Source organism: Solanum dulcamara, chromosome 4 (assembly GCF_947179165.1).
Source record: "Solanum dulcamara chromosome 4, daSolDulc1.2, whole genome shotgun sequence".
NCBI classification, from domain to species: domain Eukaryota; kingdom Viridiplantae; phylum Streptophyta; class Magnoliopsida; order Solanales; family Solanaceae; genus Solanum; species Solanum dulcamara.
Genome location: NC_077240.1, coordinates 25,132,542 through 25,155,675, shown reverse-complemented (window position 1 = coordinate 25,155,675; position 23,134 = coordinate 25,132,542). Strand labels below are relative to the sequence as shown.

The following is a 23,134-nucleotide window of genomic DNA, read 5'->3' as shown; positions in this document are numbered from 1 at the left end:
TTAATGAGTTTTTCTTACATGTATTTCTATATATGCTCGACATTGAAAATACTGATTCATATGAACCCGACCCTTAGTGCTCTCTTAGTACTCCACCCATTGCTCCACTTCCCGTGGAAAATAACTTCATTTGTGTTATATATATAGGCTTTAGGCTTATCATAAATTTTGCAATACACTCTGTTGAAAGCATTACATTATTAGCAAGTATATATGAATATGAAAATGAGAAGTAGAACAACTTGTACGTGTATATTACTTGTTTGTTTTTGGATGTCTCAATTGACAAACGTTGTTGTTTGTGAGTGTAGTAGAAATATGGTAATTTTCAATTTTGGAGATTCAAATTCAGACACAGGTGGTTATCCAGCTGCCCATGGAATCAGATTTGGATTTCCAGATGGCCGTACTTTTTTTCATCAACCCTCTGATAGATTGTGTGATGGACGATTGATTCTTGACTTCCTTTGTAAGTCCTTCTTACTCTGTGTGTTTTAATTTTTGTGATGTAGTTTAATTCGTCAGAGTAATTTTTTAAAAAAACTTGAAATTGTGATCTTAAAAATGTTAGAATATTTATATGTATATTAGACTTTTGAAATTCGTTATTTCGAATATAGCATAATATTTTTGCGATTATATACCAGAGTTGTTTTATTAAAGGTAAAATGAATTTAAAGCAGCGACGTAGCTAGCTATCTCTGCTGAAGGGGTTTCAATTGAATCCACTTTGCTCAAAAATTTCATATACCTAGCTAATAGGGTAAAAATCACTTTTTGTGTATATTTAACATAGATTTTCTTACAATTTATGCCAATATTATGTAACAAGGGATATAAAAATACTATCCAAACAATATACTACCTTATGCTGAAATCTATATAGATTAATTCTACTTGCTTCATCACTCTATCGCAATTCATCACTCCACCATCCCCTAATTGAAATAAGTTATTGACACTTTGACATTCTTTTGCTTTTACTCAACTTTTTGACTCCCCGTTGTTTAGAATTGAATTGTTTTCAATATAGAAATCTATTATTTTTTAAAATAAAAAAAGTGTGACATAAACATAAATCATGAAAGAGATGTTTTTTTAGCCAAAACCTTCATTCTTTTCCAACATCTATATGCATCAAAATTACTTGATTCCAAAGTTAAAAAATGTCTCTTTCATGTTCAACTAGTAAACCAATATTGATCTCCATTTGTAGTCTTGACTTATTTTGCATAGTTTCCACTTGGCAAGCACTCTTTTAACCCGTGAAAGTATATGGTAGCCGGTAGGTAAATAATCCATCACCCACAAGTTTTCTTTTAGAATATTTTTTTATCAAATCACTCAAGAAATATTGCAGAATTTTCTTCTGTAAATTAGATATTTTGATGTTATCAATAAATACTCAATTTTTAATATTATAAATTTTATATTTTAAATATTGAGCCCGTGAAGTTTATCTCTATGTGCTTAGTTTTCAATAGCACACGGTTTATTTACATAGAGGTGTTTAATATATTATTTGTCAAATGTCTGTAAGTTACCGAGTACTTTCTCCATTCACTTTTACTTATAATATTTGAATTTGATATACCTGCTAGAAAAGTCAAAAAGGAGAAAAGTAAAAAGAAAAAAAGTAAAAGGTAGATAGGGTAGGTGGCAACATCTTTTGAAATTGTTGTCAGCTGCCATTTTACGCATTTTTAAAAGATGAAAACGCGTATACTCCTTCCTTTTACGTGTTTTCATTCTCCTATAAATAGAGAGCCTCTTGCCCTCATTTGATTCATTCAGAAAAAAAGAGAGTAAGAATACAAAGAGAGTTATACATCAAGATAAATATTATAGTCTTGAGTGTCCTCTTTAGTAGTTGTTCCTTTTATAAGAGAAGAGTGTTTATTGTTATTTTCTCCTATATTTGAGAGCAGTGTACTCCCATATTATCATAGTAAAATCCTTTTACCCCGTGTTTTTTTCCCTCTATCTGTTTGAGGGGTTTCCACGTAAAATTCTCGTGTCTAATTTATTTTCATTATTTATTATCGTATCAAACTTTAGTTGTGGTGCTTCCTCCCCGCAATAGTGGTATCAGATCCCTCAATTATTCTATCTATTTTATGTGAAAGTACTATTTGTGAATAGTAAAATTCGGTGAAAAATACTATTCATGTAAATAGTAAATTTCGATGACGGTACAGTTTGTCACGATTGTTCGCAAAAATATTCAGAAATGATCTAGAAGGGTGTGAAGCAAATAAAAATATCGAATACAACAAAGTTTGACGTTGAGAAATTCAATAAGACTAATTTCTCATTGTGGAAAATGAAAATAAGAGCGATATTGAGAAAGGACAATTGCTTAGTTGCAATTGAAGGCCGGCCCACAGACTTTAGTGATGACAGCAAGTGGTATCTAGTGTGGCTGAAAAATGGATGGCGAAGGAAATATGGGATACTCTTACGGGATTGTACGAGGCCAAGTCTTTGCATAATAAAATCTTCTTAAAAAGAAGATTGTATACTCTTCGAATGGCAGAGTCCATGTCAGTTACTGAACACATCAATACTTTGAATACTCTGTTTTCGCAACTTACAATAATGGATTGCACAATAGAGGGGACTGGACGTGCGGAGCTTCTACTTCAAAGTCTGCCTGACTCGTATGATCAACTCATCATCAACCTGACGAACAATATAGACAGTCTAGTTTTTGATGAAATTGCAGCCGCTGTCTTAGAAGAAGAAAATCGGCGCAAAAATAAGGAAGACAGACAAGTAAGTTCGTAGCAAGCTGAAGCTTTGATGATGGTGAGAGGAACACCAATGGAGAGTGGCCCAGTGGGAGTCACAATCATGGTAGATCTCAATCAAGAAGTCATAAGAATATCAAGTGTTACAACTATGGCAAGAAAGGGCACTTCAAGAAAGATTGTCGGTTTAAGAAAAAGAGTGAACACCCTGAGTCATCAAATGCTCAAGGGAATGTTGCAAGTACCTCGGATGATGGCGATATTTTATGTAGTGAAGCAATATCAAATAATGAAGGCAAAAAATATTTCACTGATGTCTAGATCATGCACACAGGAGCAGCATGGCACATGACTTCCTAGAGAGAATGGTTCCATCAATCCTATCTCAGGAGGGTCTGTGTTCATGGAAGACGATCATGCTTTGAATGTTATTGATATTGGGTCTATCAAAATAAAGATGTATGATGGCACGATACGCACCATCCAGGAGGTACGATATGTAAAAGACTTGAGGAAGAATCTATTATCTTTGGAACAATTAGATGATAATGGATGTTCATATAAGACTCATGGTGGAGTCATAAAAATATCCAAAGGAGCATTTGTAGTGATGAAAGCAGAAAAACTTACTGCAAATCTATATGTGCTTAAAGGTGAAACACACCAAGAAGGAGAAGCAACAACCGCGTCAACAAGTTCATTTGAAGAATCAACGATGATATGGCATCGTAAACTTGGCCATATGTCAGAACGAGGTTTGAAGATTCTTGCTGAGCAACTTCTTCCGGGGCTCAAAAAGGTTTCACTGCCCTTTTATGAGCATTGTGTTACCAGCAAAATAGACTAAAGTTTAACAGTTCCTCTACTAAAAGTAAGGAAATATTAGATCTGATCCACTCTGATGTCTGGCAAGCACTAGTGGAGTCCCTAGGAGGAGCGAAATATTTTGTGTCATTTATCACAATTACTCCAAGAGAAGTTGGGTGTATCCAATCAAGAGAAAGACAGATGTTTTTTCAGTTTTCAAAGAGTTCAAAGCGCGGGTGGAACTTGCATCTGAGAAAAAGATCAAGTCTTTGAGGAAAAATAATGGCGGAGAATACACTGGTGATGAATTTGATAATTTCTATAAATAAGAAGGTATTAAACGACAGTTCATGATGGCATATACTCCACAACAAAATAAAGTAGCAGAGTGGATGAACAGAATCTTGTTGGAACGGACAAGAGCTATATTAACAACTGCAGGGTTGGAAAAATCATTCTAGGCAAAAGCAGTCAAAACCGTCTTTTATGTGATTAATCGGTCACCATCAACCGTAATTGATTTGAAAACGCCAATGGAGATGTGGACAGAAAAACCAACTGATTATTCTTGCTTATATATATTCGGAAGTCCTGCTTATGTTATGTACAACACCCAAGAAAAATCGAAGTTTGATCCAAAATCCAGAAAATGCATTTTCTTAGGATATGCTGATGGAGTCAAGGGGTATCGCTTGTGGGATCCCACTGCCCGCAAAGTGGTAATCAGTAGGGATGTTGTATTTGTTGAAAATAAGATACAAGAAAAAGAAGGTAGCACTTCAAAAAAAAAATCAGAGACTACTACAGTTGAAGTTGAAGAAATAAAAGAAGTTCCGATTTCTTCTAAAACAGCACCAGAGCACGAAGAACAAGAGCAAGCTGAGATCGAAACTCCACAAGTTCAACGGTCAACTAGGGAGAGAAGAGAACCAGCTTGGCACTCAGATTATTCTATGGAGAGCAATGTTGCATACTGTCTATTAACAGAAAATGGAGAGCCTTCAACTTTTCACGAGGCTATGAAAGGCCAAGAATCATCTTTTTGGATAACAGCAATGCAAGAAGAAATTGAAGTTTTTCATAAAAATAAAATATGAGATCTTGTTCAATTACCACAAGGAAGGAAGGCCATTGGAAACAAATGGGTCTACAAGATCAAACGCAATGGTAATGATCAAGTGAAGAAATATCGTGCAAGATTAGTGGTGAAAGGATTCACTCAGAAAGAAGGTATAGACTTTAATGAGATATTTTCTTCAGTGGTTCGACTCACAACAATTCGAGTGGTCCTGACGATGTGTGCTACATTTGACTTGTACTTGGAGCAGTTAGATGTCAAAACTGCATTTCTTCATAGAGAACTTAAAGAAGAAATTTATATGCTCCAACCAGAAGGTTTTGAAGAACAGGGAAAAGAGAACTTGATTTGCAAGTTGAACAAATCTCTATATAGTCTTAAACAGGCGCCGAGGTGTTGGTATAAGAGATTTGATTCCTTCATTATAGGCCTTGGATACAACAAACATAGTTCAGATCCTTGTGTTTATTACAAGAGATTTGGTGATGATGATTTTATTATTTTGCTGTTGTATGTTGATGACATGTTGGTAGGAGGCCCCAACAAAGATCGTCTCACAAATTTAAAGGCATAGTTGGCTAGGGAGTTTGAAATGAAGGACTTGGGACCAACAAACAAGATTCTAGGGATGCAAATTCACCGAGACAGAATTAATAAAAAGATTTGACTTTCTCAAAAGAACTACTTGAAGAAAATCTTGCGACGCTTTAAGATGCAAGACTGTAAGTAAATTTCTACCCCACTTCCTATTAATTTCAAGTTATCCTCAAGAATGAGTCCTAACAATGAAGCAAAGAGGATGGAGATGTCTCGAGTACCGTATGCATCAGTAGTGGAAAGTTTAATGTTCGCCATGATATGTACAAGACCTGACATTGCACAAGTAGTGGGAGTGATCAGTCGATACATGGCTAATCCTGGTAGAGAGCATTGGAATACCGTTAAGAGGATCCTGAGATATATCAAAGGTACCTCAGATGTTGCAATGTGTTATGGAGGATCAGACTTTATTGTTAAAGGTTATGTTGATTCAAATTATGCAGGTGATCTTGATAAAAGCAAGTCCACCACAAGTTATGTGTTTAATCTTGCTGGAGGAGTTGTAAGCTGGGTTTCAAAACAGCAATCTATCATAGCTACATCTACGACGAAAGCAGAATATGTTACAGCTACACAAGCTAGCAAAGAGGCAATATGAATGCAGATGTTACTGGAGGAGCTCAGGCACAAACAAGAGAAAGTTGCTCTGTTTTGTGACAGTCAGAGCGCTTTGTATCTTGCGAAGAATCCTGCATTTCATTCAAGTACAAAGCACATACGAGTTCAGTATCACTTTGTTCGTGAGAAGGTGGAAGAAGGCAGTGTGAACATTCAGAAAATTCACACTAATGACAACTTAGCAGATATGTTTACAAAGCCTATCAACAGTAACAAGTTTATATGGTGTCGATCTTCTATTGGCCTAGTAGAAATGTAACATTGCAGTAATTGGGTAGAAAGGATGGTGTGAAGACTTAATTGATTCTCAATTAAATTTTCAAGTGGGAGAATGCAAGAAAAGTCAAAAAGGAGAAGTAAAAAGAAAAAAAGTAAAAGGTGGGTAGGGTAGGTGGCAACATCTTTTGAAATTGTCGCCAGCTGCCATTTTACACGTTTTTTAAAGATAAAAACGCGTATACTCCTTCCTTTTACGCGTTTTCATTCTCCTATAAATAGAGAGCCTATTTCCCTCATTTGATTCATTCAGAAAAAGAGAGAGTAAGAATATAAAGAGAGTTATACATCAAGATAAATATTATAGTCTTGAGTGTCCTCTTTAGTAGTTGTTCCTTTTATAAGAGAGAAGTGTTTATTGTTGTTTTCTCCTTATATTTGAGAGCAGTGTACTCCCATATTATCATAGTAAAATCCTTTTACCCCGTGGTTTTTTCCCTCTATCTGTTTGAGGGGTTTCCACATAAAATTCTTGTGTCTAATTTATTTTCATTATTTATTGTCGTATCAAACTTTAGTTGTGGTGCTTTCTCCCCCAACAATACCTATTATGATTAACATGACGATTTACCACACTATTCCTATTAATTGATATTTAGTATTAAGTCTTGAAAAATGATATAGAGAATAAGTAATTAATGTTAAGGGTAAAACATGAAGAAAAAATTATCTTTTTTTGACATGTTAAAAATGATAAGTAAAAATGAAAATATATTTATGAAATATTGGACAAATAATTAAAAGTGAACGGAGGAAGTATTTAATATATTCAAATTTAGAGCGTGGAATCGTGTCACGGGAGCTTTCTCAACCATGAATAACTTTTGGCACTTTATACGCATAAGATTGAATTGCAATCAAATTTTTTTTTTGCATGCATTTAGAAACATGTAAGGTCGTTTTTAAGTTTGATATACATAGGTTCATATTTTAAGTTTTACATTTTCATATCTTTTTTTGTAAAATTCCTGACTCTTCGATGACAGGTGAAAGTCTGAACATGAGCTATTTGACTCCATATCTGGAATCTGTAAGGCCGAATTTCAAGAACGGGGTAAATTTTGCAATCGGAGGTGCAAGTACACTCCCCAAAAATGTTTTATTTAGTCTGAGTACTCAAGTTCTCCAATTTGTAAGGTTTCTTCAGTTACAATCCAAAGGTAATATTTACTACTAGTATTTCTCATATTGTCTCTCAATTAATATTTATATTAAGAAGAAAGGTAATTTTTTCTGAAATAATAATTATTAGTTGAGTAATCATCCGAGAAATCAACTCTATTACTGGTATCTGATAGTAACGTGCTAATTGTTCGACTTGTAATTTGACAAGGTTTGGAAGAGTTGGTTAAGAAAGAGGATTTGAAGAAAGCAGTATATATGATAGACATAGGACAAAATGATCTTGCCGGTGCATTCACTTACCTTTCACAAGCTTCTCAAGTTATTGAAAAAATCCCTTCTTTCATATCTGAAATTCAAGATGCAATTCTGGTTAGCTTTTCTTTTTCTTCTTCTTTTGGATAGAGGTCCGAATTTGTCCCAATATCATTCGAAATTGAGATTTTGGATGGTGACCTTCATTATTAAATTAATGCAGAGCATATACAAACATGGAGGGAAGAATTTCTGGATTCATAACACGGGACCATTGGGTTGTTTGCCACAGAAGGTTGCCACAAGAAATGCAAGCAACTCGAACGATGTTGATGATTATGGCTGTGTTAAATCAATGAACGAAGCTGCGGAAGCATTTAACAATCAATTGCACGCTCTTTGTGAACAATTGAGGCTCCAAATGAAGGACACAACCATTGTGTATGTTGATATGTATGCCATCAAGTATGACCTCATCGCAAATTCTAGCGTTTATGGTGAGTTTAGTTACGTTTGTTTATGTCAACATTTTGTGTGTTAGTTATGTGGTAAATTTAACCAATAAAATATAACTCACTTATAAATTATAAGAGCGACTTTGGAAATGAATGATCTTAAACTTTTAACCTCGTTCGTCTCATGTACAAAACTTTAAAGTTTTACTCCATGAAAAATAACTTTGACTTTTGATCTTGATGTTTTGAGCGGGCATACCTATTTTCAAAGTCATTGAATACAATTTCCTGTATTTATTAAGGGGTCATTTTGGGCATAGCCCATTCAGAAGCATGGGCTAATTTGAGTTTGTGTATGTAGCCCAACTTTTTGAAAGAAAACTTATCAAATGCTTATAAATATGTCGTTTTTTTATATAGTTTCATTTGCTTGATTTAGTTATGAGAAATAAAAAAATAAAAACTCTTAATTATTTGTTTGGTTTGGTAAGTAAACAAATTAAAAAGGGAAAACAAACAAATGAAAATGATTTTTTTTGAATTGGACGAGTTGAATCATAATCGATGCTTCAGTCCAAATTGATCACATCTATTTTGAGCGGGTTATTATAATTTATAACTCAATCCATCAATAGATTCAGCGCATCCATACACACCATGCGTTGATTGGTGTAGTACGTATTTTGGGCAACGCTCCGTTTGAACTATACATATTATATAGCTGGTAGGATTATAATTTTTTTAAATAAAACATATATTTATTCTGATTAATATTTTTGAATCCGATATGTGGTAATAGGTATTCAAAATCCATTGATGGTGTGCTGTGGTTATGGTGGTCCGCCTTATAACTACAATTCCAACATAACTTGTCGTCAAAGTGGGTGTACTCTGTGCGAGGAAAGCTCTGGATATGTCAGCTGGGATGGAGTTCACTACACTGAGTTTGCCAATTCAATTGTTGCTTCCAAAATACTCTCTACTAATTATTCTACTCCACCTCTTGACTTATATCACTTTTGTACCTAGAAATTAATTACCACTCCTATGTTTGCTTGTGTACTCACAAAGAACTTGTTTGTTTTTTCTTTCTCTTGTTATTATTATTGTGCGCGAACCATATTAAGAGTATGTTTTAGCCCAACATTACGCATCCTGATTGTGATGATTCAACTATTACTAGACTTAGATTAAAGGAAAATAGAAAATCCTTTTCATTATGTTGACCTTTCATTTCACCCACTCCTTGTGGTATATAAAAGTTTCGCATTAATTTTTATTAGGCACGGTAGATAACTATTACTATTCCCTCCGTCTCATATTAAATGGATTTCTTACTAAAAATATTTGTCTCATATTACTTGATTACTTATTAAATCAGGATAGAATTAATTAAATTTTTCTCATTTAACCCCTACAATTAATATGCTTTGGAGGTTTAAACAAATTTTGAAGATTCAAAAATATCTTTTTTTAAGAGGCTAATTAGTATGAGTAAATAGCAAACTAGTAAAATTAATCAATCTATTAATGATTTCTTAACTTGTAAAATAAAAAGTATTCATATGAAACTGAGGGAGTACTAATTAATAACCATTTCTATACACGTTCCCCATTTCTATACACGTTCCAACAAAAGCCAAAAGAACGTGATACTTAATTAGAAAGAAGGGAAGGGGTACTTATATGGGCTTTAGTCTCCTCGAAATAATGTTCTACAATATTCTCTCATTTTTTATACACGTGATAAATTAATTGTAGCAATAGATTTATCAAGAATATATTTGCCTTTTCTTTATATTACACACTAAAATAAAATTTTGGTGAAAGACGCAAGGAGAGTCATGAGTAATCAAACTATAAATGAATGGCAACATTAGAGAGCAAAACTAAAGTCAATCATGTATATGTTAATATTTTGAAATTTTAAGGTTAAATAAGCCTAGGGGTGGTTTGGAAAGTTGTCTTTTTATGTTGGATCATCCAAATTGTTGAGTAATAACCTACAATCATACAAGTTGTGATAAGTCAAAGGATTTTATATTAGTGGATAAGATCCGAATGATCTGATAGGCATCAATATTAATGCCAATTTATAATTCCGTGTGTAAACCAAAAGAAACAGCAAAACAGAAAAAATATTCGAGAGTTTGATTTTCGACTTTACCTTTTTCATAAAACAATCTTCGTATTTCTTTTCTCTTTAGCTTCAAAATTAACATATTCATCCTACAATTTCTTCAAATTTTCCTCTAAATTTTCAAAGTTGAATGACTTTTTGAGATACTGTACCCTCATCTTTTCACGACCAATTAAACTCATATCCACTGAAAACAAATAACCCTCATCTTCGGTCTTTTTGATTGTTGAATAACTATATTAAGTCACAGAGAACGTACATCATGTGCATTTTACGTGAGTGTATTTCAAGATGTAGTTTGGACTTTGGACACTTGACTTCCTTTCCCTCCCACCCTCCTATCCTTTTTTACATTATCACTTACCCCCTTGACTCTTTTATATATCAATTAGCAACTACTTTATCTTCCTTTCCCTTGAACAAAACATATATGTCTTTCCGGAAATTTAGAAGTCTATTTCCCACCAATTTAGTAATTTACTTCCTTTAATTATAGTTAATGGCTCATCATTTTCCTGGAACATAATATTTGAATGCAATCAACACCCTACCTTCTCGTGGGAACAATCCTTTATCCCTTATGTTCCCTCCAACAAAGGATATTCCTTTTTAGAACAATTTTTTAAATTTTCATACATATTTTTATAATGATAAATATGTAAAACGTAGATCAATTTACTTCTCATTTATAAGTACCATCTCTCTTCGTTTTGTTTTTCCTTCAATAAAGGCCTTTGAACTCACAAGGATATCAAGTATATCTAAAATAACATTAAATATGTAATGATATAAGAAATTGTTAAGTAAATAGGTGGAACATATTATTTTATATTAAATGTTAGATTAGTTGATGAAATCTAAAGAAATTACCTAAGCTTGTTCCCTCGATACATAATGCCGCATTTTCGAATGAAACAAAATTGTTTGAAAAGAAATGATAAAAAAGTGACTGTTGCATTCTTAGTGTTGATAAATCCAATCTCAATTCCCTTGTTTATCGAAAGAAAATTAGGATTAGCACCATTGTTGCATCATAATGATGTAATAAAAATTTTCTTGCTACAAGGCTTTTTCCCACTTTACAACATGATCATCGAAAAGTATAATGTTAATTTTTGTGTTCTGTAAGATTATTATTTTTAAACGTAATGATTACAATATATATGTAATATGTAAAAAAATATAGAATATAATACAAATAAATAATAATTATTACCTCTTCATCAACTAATGTCATGGTCTTTCTGATACCTTCGTTTGTTAATTTTTTTATATATTGCTCTACTTTCGATGACTAACACTTTTATTATCCAATAAAAATTATATCTTCTTAAAGTATTAATTGACACAAATTTGCTAATCAATTTTTTTCCAGAAACCATTATAAGATTATCTGAAATAAATCATTCACGTAAATTATAATAGAATAATATATAATTTTATAACAAAAAAATTTGATGATTTGAAGATATTAGTGTACCTTAGATATCATTTTGCCTGAATAGATGAAAATTGTGAATAAGGACATAATCTAACTTGAATTAAGCAACTTAAATTGACATAACAATTAATATTATTTTGTCCAAATCAAGAACATAAAAAATAAAGGTAGAAGAACATGAAACTAAAACAGGAAAGACAGAATTTAAAATAAAGAAAATCCGAAAATTGAATCAAAGTGACAATAAAATTGTAAAATAAGACGTAGAAACAATTGATGAAATAAAACAAATTGTAGAAAAGATCGATGAATAGAATTTATGAAATTAGAATTTTTTTTATAAAAGTAGTGCAGTCATAAACCAAACAAGACATAAATTAATATTTCATCCTATTTATTTCTAAACTTTTTCGCATATAATTAGGATTTATTTTTTTTAATTATTTTACAGGCACATATAATAAGGATTCATTCATAAAGTATAGGATTATAGGTGTGAGCAGACCTAGATATTGACAAATATGGATTATTTTTATTATTTTATAGGCACATATAATTAGGAGGCGTGACCTAGAGATAGACGAAAATAGATTATCTTAGAATGGTTTTTTAAAATTATTTTAGGATACGTTGAGTTGTCATAGGTCTATCCCGAATATGGATTATTTTAGAATTTTTATTATCATAGTTAATAGGTAATAGAGATAGTTAATATGCTTTAAAAAAAAATTAGTAAAAAATAATTTTATCAAAAGTGAAGTCTTTTAATAAATGACAAAAAGTTCAATATAATATAAATATAGATACAGATATATATAGATGCTCAGCGTCCAAAATTCTGATTCATATGAACCCCTCTTACTCGAGCCATTGTAGTTTAAACTCATTTGTTATTAAAGCAGCAAGTATATATGAAGATGAAAACTAGTAGTAGAAAAAGTATTTGTGTGTTTGTATTAGCAGCCTGTTTTTCGATGTGTCAATTTGTTGCTTCAGAGTGTAGTAGAAATATGGTGATTTTCAATTTTGGAGATTCAAACTCAGATACAGGTGGTTATGCAGCTGCTCATGGAATCACATTTGAATTTCCATATGGCCGTATTTTCTTTCGTCAGCCGTCTGATAGATTTTGTGATGGACGATTGATTCTTGACTTCCTTTGTAAGCTCTTCTTCTTATTTTATGTTATTCTAAGCGTTTCAATTTTTATGACATAGTTTAATTTATCTGTGTATTTTTTTTTTCAGAAAAAAAGATAAAAGAAATACCGTCCCATCGTGTTTCTCTATTTTTGACTTGAAGAGAAAGGAAAAAGGAGCGTTTTGGTTGCTGGAGAAAATGTAAAGTTATGGGATTTTTACTAATAATGCTCCATTGATGAATCTCAATTAAAGTATAATTCCTATTCATTTTTTTCATTTTTCAACTCTGTTCTCCTCAGATCTATTTGAAAATTTAAGACAATATATCTAATTCAGTTAATACACCATTGTAATTACAAATGACCTTCACCTTATTCACCAGCTGCTATATGAGTTAAAACTAATGTTTTTAGCTTTTTAAAGGCTAGAGAATTTTCCTGGGTTATAATTGACGAGATGACGGACCATCAACTCTGATTGCTCCTTTCATTTTTTTTCTTGAAAAGGAGAAATATTCATTAATTGCTAACTGCAACAAGTTGAGTTTTATCTTTTTTTTCTCCCTATTTTCTCTTTTTTAAATCCTTCAAAAGTATTTCAAATCTTTGCTCTCCTAAATTTTCTCTACCCATAAATTTTAACTTTCATTCCTTAAGGTTTAATCTTCTCTGTGTATGCAATTTAATAAAATTGTGTTATTTCATTGTTATTGAAGTTTTCTAAGCTTCTTACTGAGCTTCTTACATCTAAGCTCAGTATAGAGAAGAAGATGAAGATTGAGAGAAGTTAGAGTAGAGAGAGTAGAGCGAGTAGAGAGAGTAGAGAGAGGAAGATATTTTCATTATTGGGGCTTCTGTGAAAGAATGCCCTAATCCTCATTACTTTGATTACATATACATGTCTATATATACACAGTTACTTAGACTAACAAACTAACTAATTGGTAGTTAGTTTGTTTAAGCAAGACAGATGGAATTGACCATAATACCCCTACTTCTAACTAATTTCCTAACTAGTCTTTACATCTCAACACCCCCCTTCAAGCTAGGAGGTGCAAAGATGTTCAAAGCTCCTAGCTTGGACAAAAGATGCTCATGCTGAACCCTTGACAGCCCTTTAGTTAACAAATCTGCAGGTTGTTCTTGAGTTGGTAAGTAACTTACCTTTATCAGGCCTTGCTGCAGTTTTTCTCTGATAAAATGGCAATCTATCTCTATGTGCTTTGTTCTTTCGTGATATACTGGATTTGCTGCAATCTGAATTGCAGCTTTGCTATCACTATACATTTGAACAGGCAGCTCAACATCTGCATCCACTTCTTTCAACATACCCAGCAGCCATACAAGTTCTGATACAGTCGAGGCCATACTTCTATATTCAGCTTCAGCTGAGCTCCTTGATACTGTGGTTTGTTTCTTTGCCTTCTATGAGACCAGAGACTTTCCCATCTTGATCATGAACCCTGTGACTGACTTCCTGGTTAGTGGGCAAGCAGCCCAATCTGCATCACAAAATGCAGTGACCTGCCTATCTGACTGACTGGACAATAATATACCTTGTCCAGGTTGTTTCTTCAAGTATTTGACAATCCTTAGTGCAGCCTCCATATGGGACCTTTTTGGTTGATTTAGAAACTGACTCAGTGTCTGAGTACTGAAGGAGATGTCTGGCCTTGTCATATTGAGGTACAGTAGCTTACCTATAAGTTTCTGATATGCAGCTTGATCTACCAAAGGATCTTCTGATTCTTCCAGCTTCTTGTTCACATGATCATCATACTGCCTTGATGTGAGCTTGATGTTGGTGTCTATGGGAGTTCCTGCTGGTTTGGCTGCAGATAGTCCTACCTCAGATATAAGTTCAAGGGTATACTTCCTTTGATGCATGAGTACACCTTCTGTGGTTCTTGCAAACTCAATTCCTAGGAAGTATTTGAGCTCCCCCAAGTCTTTCATTTTGAAGGCTCTTTGTAGAGCCTGCTTTGTGTCTTCTATCAGTTTAAGGCTGCTACCAGTTATTAACATGTCATCTACATATACAAGGACAATTACAATACCTTCTGCTGACTTGTTAATGAACAAGGAGTAATCATATTGACTTTGTTTGAACTCAAGAGAGGTTAGAGCTTCAGTGAGTTTGTGATTCCACTGCCTTGGAGCCTGCTTGAGCCCATAGAGGGACTTTGTTAGTGTACACACCTTCTCCCCTTGACTGACAAATCCCTGAGGAAGCTGCATATATATTTCATCCTCAAGGTCCCCATGGAGGAAGGCATTGAAGACATCTATTTGATGGATGTGCCAATTCTTAGAGACAGCAATGGAGAGAATGGCTCTGACAGTGACCATTTTCACAACAGGAGAGAAGGTCTCCTTATAATCAATTCCTTCCTGTTGGCTGTAACCTTTTGCAACTAACCTTGCTTTGAACCTCTCTATTTCTCCTGTGGATTTGTACTTGACCTTGTATATCCATCTACAGCCAATAGGTCTTTTTCCTGCAGGTAATGAAGTGATCTCCCAGGTGTTGTTGCTTTCTAAGGCCTGGATCTCAGCCTGCATAGCTTCAACCCATCTGGGATCTTTGATTGCTTCAGCATAGCTTGTGGGTTCTATCACAGAGGATGTAGCTACAATAAAACACTGATGAGATGGTGAAAGATGTGAATAGGCTACATAGTTGGACAGGGGATATTGGACATCCTGTTTGGCAGTCAGAGAAACAAAATCTTTCAGCCAAATGGGAGGCTGTTTGGATCTGACAGATCTTCTAGTGATAGTTGGTTCAGCTACCTCAGAGCCACCTGCATCAGTGGGTGGTTGTGTAGGCACCCAGTGTTGCTCATCACCTCTTGGATGCACACATGTATCCTCTGCTGATAGAACAGGTGGAGCAGTACCTGAAACTATGAATGGAGGCATTTGATGGAGTTGTGGAGCTATATTACCTAGACTTTGTAGGTTGTCTACAAACAACTGTGGAGATGTAGAATTATCATTCTTGGAGAATGGAAATATGTCTTCTCTAAATTGAACATCCCTGCTGACAAAAAATGAGTTATTGTGCAAATCAAACAAAATATAGCCTTTTTGTACTTCAGAATATCCCATGTGAACTGCTGATTTTGATCTGGGCATAAGCTTGTCATGTTCAGTGAGGTTCTTGGCTAGAGCTAGACAACCAAGTGTTCTCAAATGAGATAAACCTGGTTTTCTACTATACAACCTTTCATAGGGAGTGTGAAACTCAAGCACAGTACTAGGAGTTCTGTTTATTAGATAAGCAGCAGCCAGCACACAGTGACCCCAAAAATTGATAGGTATTTTAGCTTGAAATCTGAGGGCTCTGGTTACTTCTAGTAGGTGTCTATGTTTCCTCTCAGCCACACCATTTTGTTGAGGAGTGTATGGACATGACCTTTGATGTATAATGCCCAGTGATTTAAACATACTATCACATACTGAGTTAACAAACTCAGTACCATTATCAGATCTTAGAACTTTAACCACCTTCCCAAACTGATTCTTAGTATACTTTAGAAAGAGGTTAAGAGACACACACACATCTGACTTGTGCTTAAGTAAGAATAGCCAAGTCATTCTTGAAAAATCATCAACAATTGTAAGGAAATACTTGTTACCATCAAAGGTAGGTGTATTATAAGGACCCCAAAGATCAACATGAATCAACTCAAAACAGCTACTGCTTTTGATGATGCTGGAAGAAAATACAGGTCTCGTTTGCTTGGCAAATGGACACACTAAGCACTCAGACACCTTACACATACTAACTTTATTCATATTGAATATCTTGGCAAGTACAGCTGAAGATACATGTCCTAGCCTTTTATGCCATAGCTCCATATTGGATTCCTTGTTTGTTGACTGACCAGCATCTACAGAGTTGGCAGAGACTTGAGTCTTACTTGCAATATCTTGATTTAATTGGCTCCATAGCAGATATAAGCCACCCTCTTCTCTACCAACTTCCTTCACCTTCCCAGTGTAGAGCTCCTGGAAAACACAGAAATCAGGGAAGAAAGAGACTGAACACCCTAACTCCTTGGTTATTTTGCTAACAGACATTAAGTTGTACTTGAATCCCGGAACATGGAACACATTAGTGATCAGACTTCTAGATGGTAGACTACAAGATCCAATGTGAGTTACTTGAGTTGTATCACTATTTGGTAAACACACATCCTTCGAAGAGTCAAGTTTAAGTACAGACTCTTTTAGCAGCATCTCCATCTTAGACACCATATGGTTTGTTGCACCTGTATCCACAATCCACACATCACTATTTCTAGTTACAAACAAGGCCTTACCTGCATTGTTTGCCTTATTGCAATCAGGTACTGACACCACTTACATCCGTGGGACTAAGGAATAATGGATGATTATAGTCAATACTTTGTCCATTATTACCTGCCGAGTTTGATGAACCTGATGCAGCCACTCGTTGAGCTGAATCTGTGGCTTCGCCTGTCATCCTTTTGTCCTTTTAGCTCTTTGTTGCGGAAATTAGTTTGAGCTTCGATGAAGCTTCAATGAAGCTCAGATCTGTAAAAAAAACTTAGCTAGAACCTTGATTTTTCGATTGAATCCTTGACTCTGATTTTTCCGAGTCTTTGACTCAACTTTCTGAACTCAACTTTCTGAGCTTCTTACTGCGATCGAACTCTGATACCATGAAGTTTTCTAAGCTTCTTACTGAGCTTCTTACATCTAAGCTCAGTATAGAGAAGAAGATGAAGATTGAGAGAAGTTAGAGTAGAGAGAGTAGAGCGAGTAGAGAGAGTAGAGAGAGTAGAGAGAGGAAGATATTTTCATTATTGGGGCTTCTGTGAAAGAATGCCCTAATCCTCATTACTTTGATTACATATACATGTCTATATATACACAGTTACTTAGACTAACAAACTAACTAATTGGTAGTTAGTTTGTTTAAGCAAGACAGATGGAATTGACCATAATACCCCTACTTCTAACTAATTTCCTAACTAGTCTTTACATCTCAACAGTTATCTACTTAAATCTCTTTTTCATACATGATCGTAAATTGTGAATTTCGTCTTGTAGAACTGGAAATTTTTCAGTTTTTTTGGACAAAATCTAGGTTACGACGTTTTGCGATTTTTGTTAAATTTTATTGGTAATACAACTTCTCATAAAATTTTTGTTAGAAAAGGAGATGAGAATTTCAATTTTCTTGATTCTCCACCTATTACGTCAAATTCTTTACATACAAATACACTTCGATAAGTAAAAAGTGTTTAGGTCGTTAAAAAAAAATCAATAGAAGGGAAAACAAATTGCTTCTGTTAATGTTGCTCAAAAGCGAAAGGTTGATGAAATTGAGGACGAATGACAATGAGGAAAGATAAACATATTGTTTGTCGAATGTAATTATCTTTAAATTAATTTTCAACTTAGTTTGCTTACATATAATGTATACATCTGCTAATAAATTTACCTAGCAATTTTGTGTACATATGTTAGCATTGATATTTATTGATTTGTATTCACCTAATAAATTGATATACATTTCTATTGTTATACCTTGGTCCGTATTCACCTAACGAAATGGTATACATTTAATTATTTTTTAAATTAATTTTCACCTGACAAATTTATATGCATTTATTTGCATGATGTTCATTTTTTTGTATTCATCTAATAAATAGGTATACATTGATCCTTATTCACCTAATAAATTAGTATACATTTGTGTTAATGTACATTGATATGTATTCACCTAATAAATTGTATACTTATGAAAAAAAATCAATGGTAGAATTAAAAATGTATATAGTATTTTAACTAATACTTACTGCAAATAAAAAAGGGATAAAATAAAATAATAAATATCTACTTTTAAGGAAACAAGATAAACAGAATCCCTAATTTTAACGATATCTAGTAACTAATAAGAAAAAATTATAATAATTAAAAATAGTGTGTTGTAATTAGAGTTCCTCTTTTTCTATTGAGCCCGTGAAGTTTATCTCCGTGTGCTTAGTTTCCAATAGCACACGGTTTATTTATCACTTCAACTACATAGAGGTGTATAAAATTTTATTTGTCAAATGTTTATAAGTTACGTACTTTTTTCAATTTATACGAGTTAGTTTGATTTGGCATAGAACATAAGAAAGAAAAAAAAGAAAGTTTGATTTGACATGAAATTTGTGGTCTAAAACAAATCATGTTTGTATACCTATAAATCATTTCATTAAAAGATAAAATAAGCATTTTAAGTTAAATTATTAGTAAATATAAAAATATGTCATTATGTTTGGGACTGAGGTGATTCATATTAATTGAGACAGAAAAAATATTATTTAATATATTCAAATTTAGACTATGCAATTGTGTCACGGGAGCTATCTCAATCATGAATAAGTTTTTGCACTTAACTCACGTAAGATTGAATTGCAATCAATTTTTGCATGCATTTAAAAATGTGTAAGATTCATATTTTAAGTTTTATATTTTCATATCTTCTTAATTTTCCTTACTAAAATTTCTGACTCAGGTGAAAATCTGAACATGAGCTATTTGTCTCCATATCTGGAATCTTTTAGGTCGAATTTTAAGAACGGGACAAATTTTGCTGTAGGAGGTTCAAGTACACTCCCCAAAAATGTTTTATTTAGTCTAAGTACTCAAGTTCGTCAATTTATGAGGTATCTTCAGTTACAATCCACAGGTAATCTACTATGGGTATAGTAGTATCCAATGTTTTAAAAGACAGTTTGAGATTCGTCCCAGAGCGAAGCATTGGCCAAACACTTGTGTCTCACGTGGTGCTAAGTAAAACGTCCTGCTCATGACCTTGCCTTTTAAAATATTGATAGTGTATCTACGTCGGTAAGTCCTCGGCCTCAATTAATGTGACATTTGTTCGACTTGTAATTTGACAGGGTTTGGAAGACTTGGTTGAGAAAGAGGATTTGAAGAACGCACTTTACATGATAGACATAGGACAGAATGATCTTGATGGTGCATTCACTTACTTTTCAGAAGCTTCTCGAGTTATCCAATTACTCCCTTTTTTCATATCTGAAATTCAAGATGCAATCCTGGTGAGTTTTTTTTCTTCTTTTGGGTAAAGGTCCAAATTTGTCCATGTAGCATTAGAAATTGCTCGACTTTTCTCCCTGCTACACTCTTGGTTCATTTGTTAGTGAAACGTCATATTTTTCCTTGTTATTAACGGAGCTACAACATGAAATAGGTGAAGTCCACATGTCCAAAATTTTCAAGAAAACTAAGAAGTTTAATGTACTCCTTAACATTTGACTATAAATATAATTCAAAACTACTTTCTATTAGGTTTTAAAGGTGTGAATGTGAAATGAAGGTTTGTGACTTTTTCAAAAGGTTGTGACATTTACGAAAGGTTATGTCTTTTTCGAAAGATTGTGACCTTTATGAATGGTTGTGCCTTTTCTAAAGGACTGTGATCATTCTGAAATGTTTTGACTTTTCCAAAGAGTAGTGACCTTTTTGAAAGGTTGTTCCTTTTTCAAAGGATTGTGACATCTCCGATAAAGTACAATTAGTACATTTTCATACTATTCTTTGTTATCTATAAATATAGGGGTTTTCTCCCTCAATTTTAATTATTGAATTTCTCCTTCTTTTCTGCATATAGTTTCTTACAAACAAAATTGAGTCTTAGTGTGACTTCGTTGACTTTTGAGTTCGCTGAAATTATTGAAGTTTGAGGTACCTCACGCTACTTCTTTAATAATTTATCTGTTTTATGATAGGAAGAAATAATTCACAATCTCGGATACAGTGACGGAATTAAATTTCTTAAAGACACAGTAAATTTTATGAACTCAAATATTGTATTTTTTTTCATCTTAAAAATATTTTTATTTTACTATATTGAATACAGGAACAACACCTTCAGATTAAATCTCTTAGGTATCAAGATAAAAATAAGACACTTATTTTTTTTCAACCGGGGTGGGGGTGGGTAATATAGGGCTCAAAGTCTAACGAATGACAAAATTAGTCAATTCAAATAGTGAAGAGATGAATTTGTCGAGTTTCCCTTTTGATCTTTTCCACTAAGCACACAAATTGAGATGAATGTTGAATGACCACCTTCATTATTAAAGAAAATTAATTAAGGCAGGGCATATACAAATATGGTGGGAAGAATTTCTGGATTCATAACACGGGACCCTTGGGTTGTTTGCCAAAAAGGGTTGCCACAAGTAATGCAAGTAACTCAAACGATGTTGACGAGTATGGATGCGTTAAATCAATGAACGAAGCTGCGAAAGCATTTAACCATCAATTGCATGCTCTTTGTGAACAATTGAGGCTCCAAATGGACGCAACCATTGTGTATGTGGATGTCTATTCCATCAAGTATGACATCATCGCAAATTCAAGCGCTTAAGGTGAGTTTCGTTTGTATATTTCAACATTCTCCGTGTTAATTGTGTGGCAAATTTAATCAATGAAAAATGACTCGCTCATAGTTAAATAAATTGGACTAGGTACGTAAGGTAAGGGTGATTTATGAATTACAAAAATGATTTTGAAAATGAGTGATATTGAAAGTGAGTGCAAAACATCAATTTTTACTCCATGAGCGGATGCCAAAAAATTCCGGACTATCCATTTTCAGTGTTTGCTGAGGAGTCATTTTGGGCATTGCCCATCCATAAGCATGGGTTAATTTGAGTTTGTGTACGTAGCCCAACTTTTTGAAGAAAAAAAAAACTTATCAAATAATTGAAATATGTTTTATTTTTCAAAGTTTCACTTGCTTGATTTTTGTTTTTAGAAATTATAAAAAAAAAAAAAAAAACTCTTATTTGTTTGAGTTGGTAAGTAGACAAATTAAAAATGGCAAACAAACAAATGAAAATGATTTTGAGTTGGACGAGTTGAATCATAATTGATGCTCTAGTTCAAATTGATCATATCTATCTTGAGCGGGTTATTATAATGTATAACTCAATCCGTTAATAGGTTCAACCTGTTGATACACAACATGCATTGATTGGTGTAGTACTACTTTGGGCAGCGCTCCGTTTGAACTATACATATTATATAGCTGGTAGGATAATAATCTTTTTAAATAAAACCTATATTTATGCTGATTAATATTTTTGAATCCGATATGCGGTAATAGGTATTCAAAATCCATTGATGGTGTGTTGTGGCTATGGTGGTCTGCCTTATAACTATAATTCCAACATAACTTATCGCCAAAATATGCGTACTGTGTGCGAGGAAAGCTCTGCATATGTTGGGATGGAGTTCACTACACTCAGTTTGCCAATTCAATTGTTGCTTCCAAAATACTATCCACTAATTATTCTACTACTCCTCTAGACCTGCATCACTTTTGTAGCCAGGGACGGAGCTATAACTAATAAAGCAAGTAAACATTCTTCGTTAAAAAATTACAATTTGTATGTAGGTCAAAATATTGAAAATATTTGGCGCAGCGGAAAAGAGCAGGTCCCCAGAGTGACTGCATGGTTGAGATTTTCCACTGCCCCTTTCCTTATGCCAAAGATATTTGACTTTCTTCTTTGTTATTACTAGATATTACTTATTAATTACTATTAAAACTTTAATTTTTGATATTTATTTGTATTAGATATTAAATAACATTATAAATACGTTTTTATAAAAATAATTAGAAGAAAAGATTATATGCAATTACATATATATTTTTTTAATTAACTATAAGCAGGTTATTATGAGATTTAATTTTGAAAAAAAAGTTAATAAAGGGTTAACTGTTTCCCTCATTTTATAAGTAAATCTGAAGAACTAATTAAGATTTGAAACTTTTGATTAAAATTCTCACACATTCTCTATTAAAACTATATTCATATTGAGCTTATTTGAGCTCTTCTCCTTCACAGATCAGAAATGGAGAAAATAGAGATGAAGAAGACAGGCGTTAGATTAGAGAGAAGAGAGAAGTTTTCTATTTTGGGGCTCAACTATGAAATGCCCTAATTCATCTTTTCTGTACATAGTTGTTGTATACATATATAGATCATTACACAATCTTAACTAACTAACTAATTGGTTAGTTAGTTCTAACTATGTATTAGGTAAAATGACTATAATGCCCTTACTTCTAACTAATTTTCTAACTCCTTTAACTACCTTCTTTACATCTCAACACTCCCCTTCAAGCTAGGAGGTGCAAAAATATTCAAAATTCCTAGCTTGGATAGAAGGTGCTCATGTTGAGCTCTAGGCAGTCCCTTTGTCAGTATATCAGTTGGTTGTTCTTGGGTTGATAAGTAGTCAACTTTGATCATGCCTTGTTGTAATTTTTCTCTGATGAAATGACAATCTATCTCTATGTGTTTTGTTCTTTCGTGATAAACTGGATTGGCTGCAATTTGAATTGTAGTTTTGCTATCACTATAGACCTGCACTGGAACTTTCATATC

At 33.4% G+C, this 23,134-nt stretch overlaps 1 protein-coding gene and 1 pseudogene across 1 annotated transcript; both read left to right on the top strand.

The window, feature by feature from the left end:
* Nucleotides 1-33: 33 nt before the first annotated feature.
* On the top strand, nt 34-9,145 carry LOC129884894 (GDSL esterase/lipase LIP-4-like). The gene is made up of 5 exons (XM_055959169.1): nt 34-469; nt 7,116-7,289; nt 7,463-7,623; nt 7,730-8,003; nt 8,761-9,145. The coding sequence occupies exons 1-5, from the start codon at nt 214-216 to the stop codon at nt 8,988-8,990; spliced, it is 1,095 nt and encodes a 364-aa protein (XP_055815144.1). The 5' UTR covers nt 34-213; the 3' UTR covers nt 8,991-9,145.
* Nucleotides 9,146-12,453: 3,308 nt separating this feature from the next.
* LOC129884893 (GDSL esterase/lipase LIP-4-like) lies at nt 12,454-22,167 on the top strand (annotated as a pseudogene).
* Nucleotides 22,168-23,134: the final 967 nt, after the last annotated feature.

Excerpts from the sequence above, each read along its gene's own strand:
- LOC129884894 (XM_055959169.1), top strand. The coding sequence starts at position 214 with ATGAATATGAAAATGAGAAGTAGAACAACTTGTACGTGTATATTACTT. Across the intron at positions 7,290-7,462 it reads TCTTCAGTTACAATCCAAAG|GTTTGGAAGAGTTGGTTAAG; the intron begins GTAATATTTACT and ends TAATTTGACAAG. Across the intron at positions 7,624-7,729 it reads AAATTCAAGATGCAATTCTG|AGCATATACAAACATGGAGG; the intron begins GTTAGCTTTTCT and ends AAATTAATGCAG.